At 39.4% G+C, this 8,571-nt stretch overlaps 1 protein-coding gene across 1 annotated transcript in view; it reads right to left on the bottom strand.

Annotated features, from left to right (window-relative positions):
• The window catches only part of LOC145501427 (myoblast growth factor receptor egl-15-like), a 7,290-nt gene extending 5,247 nt beyond the window's left edge, over positions 1-2,043 (bottom strand). The window contains exons 1-2 of the mRNA XM_081480910.1: positions 1,040-2,043; positions 633-731 (exon numbers count right to left, since the gene is read on the bottom strand). Coding sequence (XP_081337036.1) covers positions 633-731; positions 1,040-1,339 — 399 coding nt within the window. The 5' untranslated portion in view covers positions 1,340-2,043. The remainder of the gene's footprint in view (positions 1-632; positions 732-1,039) is intronic.
• Positions 2,044-8,571: the final 6,528 nt, after the last annotated feature.

Consider the following 8,571-nt stretch of genomic DNA (forward strand, 5'->3'; position numbering starts at 1 on the left):
GCAAAATGTTTGAAAACTATCAATTATCGCCTCAATCTCATCTGTCGCATGCAGGACAAAAACTTTTCGTTTCGTTCTTGGTGACTTACTTCATTAAGGTTCTTTGAGGTCAGGGCCATGTCCACGATAACATCTTGGATATCTGTTGGAGGCGACTCCATTATAAGCGATGCTTCCCTTGCCAGCGCATGATCCTCCTTGATCCCTTCCTGGTCCACTTCTCCTTCCTAAGTATTAAATTTATTTATTTAGTTATTTATTTTGTTTAAACCTGTAGAACTTTTTTACTAGTATGATAATGTACTCTCGGGGCGTGTGTATGCCTTGCATTTTTTTTTGTCCGTGTAACATCCCCTTTTTCGGCTCACTGAATGTGCGTGAATTTTGTTTTGCGGCAGTGGTCGTGTGTATGGATTTTTTGTTGCTACAAGTATTCTTGCAGGAATGTTTTTTTTTTTTTTCAAAATCACCCACCCCTTCCCCCCTCAAAAGCCAAATGGTCCACCCCTAATTTACATCACAGGTACAAGATCTTGATGTGTCAGGCCACGGGCACATTTTGCCTAAACCCCAAGGAAACCAATAAAAAAAAAAAAAAAAACCCTGGTTCGAAAACAATGTAAGGTACATACTTGGGGAAATTTGCTGGTTTCTCTTTGATCGTTGAAAGTTTCTCTGTCTTCGTCCGATTTCCCATTTTCTTTTCCTTCAGCGGCCTGGAGTTGATTTAACTACAACGACAACAAACTTTTATTTCACCCCAGAGTACAAAAAGTAAGGCTAATTCTTAAAACTGAAGAACAGTTGTGTCTTGTACGCAAAGAAATTTAAAACGAGGTTAGAGCCTTACAGACGAATTGTTATAATTTCTTTCGAACTGATCTTCCAAAAATTAGGTTGAAACACGCGGTCATGAAAACCCTAACGTTTAACATGAACATTGAGACGGATTGGATCACCGTCTTCTTAAAATAAAGTTCAGGTGAAATGAGTTAGTAGTGAGTAACGAAACAGCATCAGATAAGTCTAAGTCCCCTACCGATCTTCTCCCACGCCTTAACCACTGCAACAGATCACCATACGGAGCGTACTCTATCACCAGGAACTTGTGCTCCTGCAAAGTGCAACAACCAACCAGGGATACAATATTCTGGTGTGCACCCAACAGCTTCATCTGCATTATCTCACGCAGGAACTCTTCTTTCTGTTCTGAGGTTGAATCATCTAAGCGCAAACAGCAGAATAATGCAATTGGTGAGGTGTTTTTAGACAAAACACCACTAATGCAAACAAAGACAAAAACAACTTTCATGCTGAGCGAGCTCATTCGCAAGACCATTGCCGGGCTTCTTCTCCAAGCGTATATGACACAATGCCTTCAGTTTGAACTGCGGTTCACCATTCAATGCGTTTTGTTATCTCAGCTTGCAAGCGGGAGGGGGGAGGGGTGGGGTAAAGGAGGGCTTCTTGTTGATATTCTTTAAGGTTTAGGACCATAAAATGGTTCCAAAGCCTATTCCCTACCGCTACTTGCGAACTAATGGCATCAAACACTCTCGACAGTAAAGCACAAGCCGGATTTAGTGGAACAATCATACAATGTGTAAACAGGCTAAAGCACACGTGTAAATCTTGCAGCTAACGAAAATAGACTGACTGCTTTTGACCCTCGAGTTTTTTTCCCCAGACTCTCGTTCGCGTGCACCTCCTCGTCCTCCTAAATGAGATATTACATTTACAGCTGCAAATCAATTCAACAAAATACTAATTAAATGTAGAATAGACAACATTAGGTTTAAATAGACTCGAAAACGTCTTCCACAGCAACCTTTATACTCTTGTTATTACGGAAATTTCTTTACATGGTCTCTCCTATTAGTCCAGCCCTAAAACAAGAGTTCGTTGGCTCTAGACAGTTCGTTTCGTGTTGTAAGTTTGATCTTCACCTTGCAATACTTTGACAGCAACCACCTGGCATGGCTCCTCGGGCTTCAGTGTTTTTCTGGTCTCAAACACTTCTATTCCAACTCGTCTCTTTAGAGTTGCTTTGTAAACCACACCAAACGCTCCTCGGCCCAGCTCATCCTGGTATTTAATTTGCTCGGGAAGGAGTTCCCACTTGTCAAACGGGATAATTTCGCGAACTGGTCGAGTTGATCTGGGGGAAAAACCAAATGCGTGGAGTCAACATTGAGAACAGCATGTATTTAGACTGAACAACTGGGTTATAAAGATCATTGTGCTTGGTAATCAGTAATAGAAAAAAAAGCAACGGCTTCGTCAATACATTCTTATCATGAAGTCATGATTATTTCTCAGAACGGAATGCTTTGTTTCGTTTTTCTGAGGCTTGGTACAATAATTCACTAGAGGTTATGTTAAAACATCGTAACACGCCTTTTGAAGCTATGAGCGAAACTGAGTTTCATGAATTGCGCCACAATGAACGGTGCAGGAATCATAACACACTTAGGCGTTTGAGTAACCTTTAATACCAATTGAGATTATTGAGTTATTAGTGTTTTGGTCCAGTTTCCTTTTGAGTGATGAAGTTAGTTCTTTTCATGGCAGGGGCTGCGAAACTGGTGAGCTTGGTGAAGCATTTGCTGACAATGACGGAGGGCAGAGTGGAGTCCTGTGGCAACGTCCTTTGATCAAGTGGTGAGGCCTTAAGTAGAGTTTGCAAATATCCCGTGTATTTAGTGAAAAAATCCTCAGCTCTAAAAACACTTGAACTGACACTTGAAACACGAGCATCAAAGAAAGCATTGTGTCCAACTCAGTCTGCTCGATTGACTGTAAAGGCAAACTCCTTAAAAGAGTGTCCTTTTCAATACACTTATGGGAAGATTCTTTACGGAATAATCTCAATTTATAAATCAAGTCAAAGATCAATCTAAATAGGAAGCACAGGTAAGAACAATGAATGACCTGATTTTTCGTTTGTGATGTGACCACCACAAGCATAGAACGAAACACAAAACTAGTAATAAAATGGTGGCGTCAAATGAGATGTAAGTTATCGTCTGGCTGGAAATCACGGTGTTCTCTTCCGGTCTTTTATTTCTCTGTGTTGATTGCGTCGTTCCTCCCCAAGTTGTACGCACGACTTCGGTAACGTCTGTCGGTTTATCACTTGACTGTGTTGATTGTTTAGCTATGAATAAAAGGAAATCATAGAAGATCAGTGGTCGCATATTTGAGAAAGTCGCCTTTCACGGCTACAAGCGAAAGATATACCGAGAACAGTTATGTGAGACATCTATTTGATTGTTTTATCTATAAGAGGCCGGCGGGGGAGGGGGTTGGGGGGGGGGGGGGGGCGAGGGGGAATAGCACTGGAATGGAGCAATCCATGCCCAAGTGAGTTTTGATTGAACAGGACTGAGCAACAGAATTGACGTAATACAATAAGATAATACATTCTGGTCTAGAGAAGAACCATATCTCTCTTTTGTGCCAATGAAGGATAATACTCACTGGGTGGAATAGCAATGAAGTAAATGAGAAATCCTCTTTTCTGATGACTGTCATCTGAGTGGAATTTTATCATTACGTAATTTCCAGTTACTTCAACCCGCCACCCAGTCTTGTTACCACAATACACCTTAGATTTCTGGTCGTGCTCATAGATTATATTTAAATAATCTCGCCTACAAAAGATGAAGACAAGCATGTGTTATCATAGCTCTCAGTTACTACGCACGCTGTGATTGGTCAATTTAGCGGGCCGTATTCTACTGTACGGCCCGCTAAAATTTAAAGCTCTTGTTGTTTTCAAAATGTTTCGTAATTTATCACTAAGTGTTATTAACTTTTATAGCAAGTAAAAGTTGAAAGCTTTCTTTTACTTTAAATTGTGTATTAAAACGTGTAACGGCTTAACAACGATTTCAAATTGACTCATTTTGCTTTCTACGAGCGTCAGAAATTTGAAGCCGTTCGACGTGAATGGAAATCGTTCCCGAACCCGTCAGACACACGGTAGAGATATAATAAATATCTTACTCGTCTTCTCGGTCCGTACTGTAAGTTACGGATCCCTTATTTTTTTTCCCCTCGATTTAAGGCCCGAGTGCGAAGCGAATCTCCACATACTTTTTTAAAACTTTGTGAATGTTTGCATCTTACCATGCTTATCACAATTCGATAAAAAAAATGTGAGGTCTCCGAGCTCGCTTAAAGCTAAAATTAAGGGTGTTTTTAACAAGTTGTATTGTTGCTATGGTAGCCTGCTATATAAAAAGGATGACCGCATTTGATTGGGTATTTTCATTTGTATGATACCATTATTGTAACATCACTTGATAAACAGTCGTAGTATTCATCCTTCAAAGTTAAGCTGTTGGAAAAGTGCTGGAAAATGCCTGCCAGCAAGACAACTTTATGTAGCAAATATGTGATTGTAGTAAGCCAACAATTACTTGCAAGATTCACTGTACTCCAGTTCAAAATCGTTAAGGGACATAACCATCTCCATGCCTTGTGGAATAGGAATCCAAGAAAAGCAATCTGTATTAGGAGGGTAGCTGTTAGGATATCCAGGACTTTTCACTGTGTTATCTATCTCTGGACCACACCCTACACATATATAAGAAAAGGCATTTTCATGAATATTGAGTTTTAAACAAATGTATTGCTGCAATTCAAAGAGCCAATGTGGATCGATGTGGTCAGTCTGCTTTTTATGGCTATGTTGTACTTCAAGTATTTAAAATGTGTTTCCAATTACTTTTGGTGCCTACAGATCTTATATATCTTTCCTTCTAGTTTTCAGCTCGTTTTCAAGACGCAGAGGTTGCTTTTTAGATCAAGATCTGTTGAATAATGTAAATAAAGCTTAGTTCGTTGTTACTTAAGGCTGGTTTCCGTACGATCGCTATCGTCCCTGCAAAAAACCTACAGCGATCGTTGCAGTCGTAGCGATCACATGGAAGCTGGTAGTGGTAACGATCGCTCAACTTTTTCTGTAGCAATGGCCGTGATCATAACGATCATGTAGAAACCTGCTCTTACTTGTTTCTCTTACACTAGAAAGAGGCTTCGTTGCGCTTGATGCTTGTTGATAAATGCATTTATTATACATTGAACTCACTGTCTCTTTTCTGATTGGCCAAAAGCGTACAGTGAATTTTCGAAATCAGCGCCTATGACGTCATCAAGCTGCAGATTATACAATAATCATGTCAAGGACACTCAAGGTCACGGGCAGTTATGTCATGTATGACCGCAGTGCATGATTTCTAAGGGTAATCATGTCAAGTTCGCGCGCTTTGTGGTGCTCGCCGTCAGTGAAGAAGCAAAAACATGACTCCCATTTTTTTTTCCTGCAATGGATAATGAAACAATTATTAGATTCGGTTTTTGTGATATCCAGAATGATCAAGGTCTCGGTAAGGGTTATCAGCCTCAGCCTTCGGCTTTGGCTGATAATCCTTACTTCGATTTTGATTATTCTGGATATCACAAAACTTCATCCAATAATTGTTTAAAATTTGCTATGTCTTATTACAATAAAACCTACGGGGATCTCAATCCACCCCCCTCCCTGTACCCCGTTGGGGGGGGGGGAGGGGGGGAGGTTGCTTGTACTTCCGAGTGTTAATTTTACAGCTTTGAGTCGACAGGGTGACTGGGTCTGATAAATTGCTTGTCTCATGTATCCATCTGATCTATGTTTACATTATTGCATTCCTCTGTTTTAAATGTTTGCGAGTTCCTTCAATTCCGTTAGGCAAGAACAATATTTGGTGTTAACTTTCTAATTAGGTACTTTGCGATTGCACTCACCATGTGGAACAGCATTGAAATGTATCCAAAATCCCCTCTTTTCTACGATGTAGTCTGTGTGAAATGTTATCTCTAAGTAGTCTCCAGTTAAAAGAACTGTCTTGCCAGTCTTCTTTCCACAGTACACAGCAACGGTGAAGTTTTTATCATTGGTTATCTTGAGATAGTCATAGCTGCACGTGCAAATGAAACAATAGTGGCCAATAATGTCAGCGGTTGGTTTTCTTGTGCTTTCTACGAGTATACTTAGTTTTGGGTGAAAGATCAGTAATTAATCGACATGTGCTTATTTAAAATCAATGACAGCGCGTGGATATCACACTATAACTTCCATTTGGTTCGAAATCTCGCAGTAAACATGTCCGTGAACATTATTTTTTATTGGAAAGCGAAGATGTTTCCATTGGCGAACTCGAGGTAAAGGAAAAATATCCCTGTTTATCATTCGATACATTTTTTTTTTTCCTTGGCATTGGCCGAGAGCCCGACACGTCACCTTCAAGTAACTGCCTACAAATAATGGTCTGTTCATGCGTGATATCATCTAAATGTGTTTTGCTGCAAATAATATTCTGCTGGTGCGTTATTGTAACCACGCTCTTGTGTGAAAATGGCAATTCGCTTCCCTGAGCTTTAAATTCAGAGGGTGATTTAAATATGAAGACAAACTTGGTGATCGAATGATAAAACAATTATTGAACTCGGTTATCGAAAAATATCGTGATTTGTCAGTGTCTTGCAAATCAATTATTTGCCTCAGCCTTCGCCTTCAGCAAATAATTGATCTGCTCACCACTGACAAATCACGATATTTTGTTCAACCATGTCCAATAATTGTTAATTATGAGGGTCTGGATAGCGATACTTCTATGAATATGAACACTTAAATTTTTTACTCTGAACATCAAACAGTTAAATTTTAGGCTTTTTAACATCTAACGGTTAAAAAGTGAGCCGTGACAGTAAATTTGATTGAAATTAAAAGAAAAATTTCTCCAAAAGGGCCAGCATGGTAATAGAAATGGGCACGACTCTTTCATACCTGAACTTTTCCCGTCAAATGTAGTTCATTCAGTTTTGGTGGCTGTTAACACACACAAATTACTCATTTGAAATTGTTGTGTCAATACTTACATGCAATTGCTATGATGTTCCACCTCAAAATCAACGAAGGTCATGTTCATCGTCATGTTGCGTGGAATGGGAACATGATATTGACATTCTGTATAATTAGGATAGTTATCAGGGTATCCAGGACTTTTCAGTGTGTTGTTTATTATTACTGAATCACACCCTAAAAAAAGCAAAAGGATATCATGGATGGACCAATAGATTATTGCTGGAAGTGGCCGGGATTGCATGATTTTAGCTGCTTGATTATTTTTCCCCCTTCCAGCCCTGCGCCTTTTTTATGCTACTTCGGAATTTTATGTCTCCGCAACCGTTTTCCTGGGAATTCTTTACACTGTGACGCACCTGCTCGATATTGGTGATTTGTCCAAGCCATAGTATAGCAAACAAATTTACAGTAATTCTGGCAGCTGCTTTTGCTGATATAAATGATGAAGTAGGTTTCTTTTAAAAAAGCTTTTTTTATTTACTTCATAAATTATTTGTCTAGTACACATGCGGTGGCTTTTCGAAAAGTTTGAAGGTGTGAAGATGCTAATAAGTTCATTAAAAGTTTGACAAAGTACTCACATCGCCGACTTATTAATTTATAGAACGAAAAGCGACTTTCATTTCAAAAGTAGTAGCATGTTTCCCGATAATCGTTTTCTCAAGCTATGGAGAAAAGTAACAGCCAGGGGCGTAGCTAGCCTTTAAGCCATTAATTTTTTTAATAGCCGAAAGGCCATATTTTCCGTTTCTTACTTTTCAGTAGCGAATCACCGCTATATGAATGTTTTATTTTGTAAAAACAAAATAATGACTTAAGTGAATATCTTATACATGAAAAAATGCTGAAAGGTTATTAACAACGCAGAACTTTGTTTGGACGTTGGAAAAATTTGATATAGGACTATGCTATGAAGACCTTCTCGAGCGGAAAACAAGAACCGTTACCCGAGTGTAAGGGGCTGTGGTTTGCGAAGTGTAAAGAGGTTTTGCAGTTATCATGTTATCAAGAAGAGTTGCGGATGGAACAGTCGATATCGCAGTACAAGGCGCCATATCGGAGGTAAGACCATGTTCCAAATCGATCACGAAAAACCTTTATTTTGAAATTTTTTGATTTTATAGTGAGACCTAAATAGCCATTTCATTCCGTGATTTGTGACAGTAAACCCATAACCGTAATTTCATTTTGTTGCCGTTATAGATATCGTGGTATTGAAGGCTTTTACAAAGACCTCATCAAGGATATTTTCTAAGGCAGCCATATTTTGTTGATTATTCCCGCCAAAACAATTTTTTTTTGTTAGCGGCAGGAAGTGCCAACATTCTTCCGACTCTGTTAAAATACGTAAGTGACAAAAACACAGAAACGAATAACGAAAATCTAAGTTCAAATTTCGGATTTCAATATCTTAGGAAAACGACGAAAAACGGAAATGGCAAAGTTGTAGGAAAACGAAAAACGAAAGTAGAGGTTCGAATCCCATTTGCATTGTACAAGGAAAACGGAAAACGAAAATGGAAGTTTGAATTCCGTTCTCCCATGTCTTAGGAAAACGGTTGGCGCTAAGGTACGCGCGTTATAAAGTACAAGGGAAGCCGTATTTTTGCAGTATTTGCCCCCCCCTCCCCCCCCCCCCCCCCACACACACACATACAGTG

This window comes from Orbicella franksi, chromosome 1, assembly GCF_964199315.1.
Source record: "Orbicella franksi chromosome 1, jaOrbFran1.1, whole genome shotgun sequence".
Taxonomy (NCBI): Eukaryota; Metazoa; Cnidaria; class Anthozoa; order Scleractinia; family Merulinidae; genus Orbicella; species Orbicella franksi.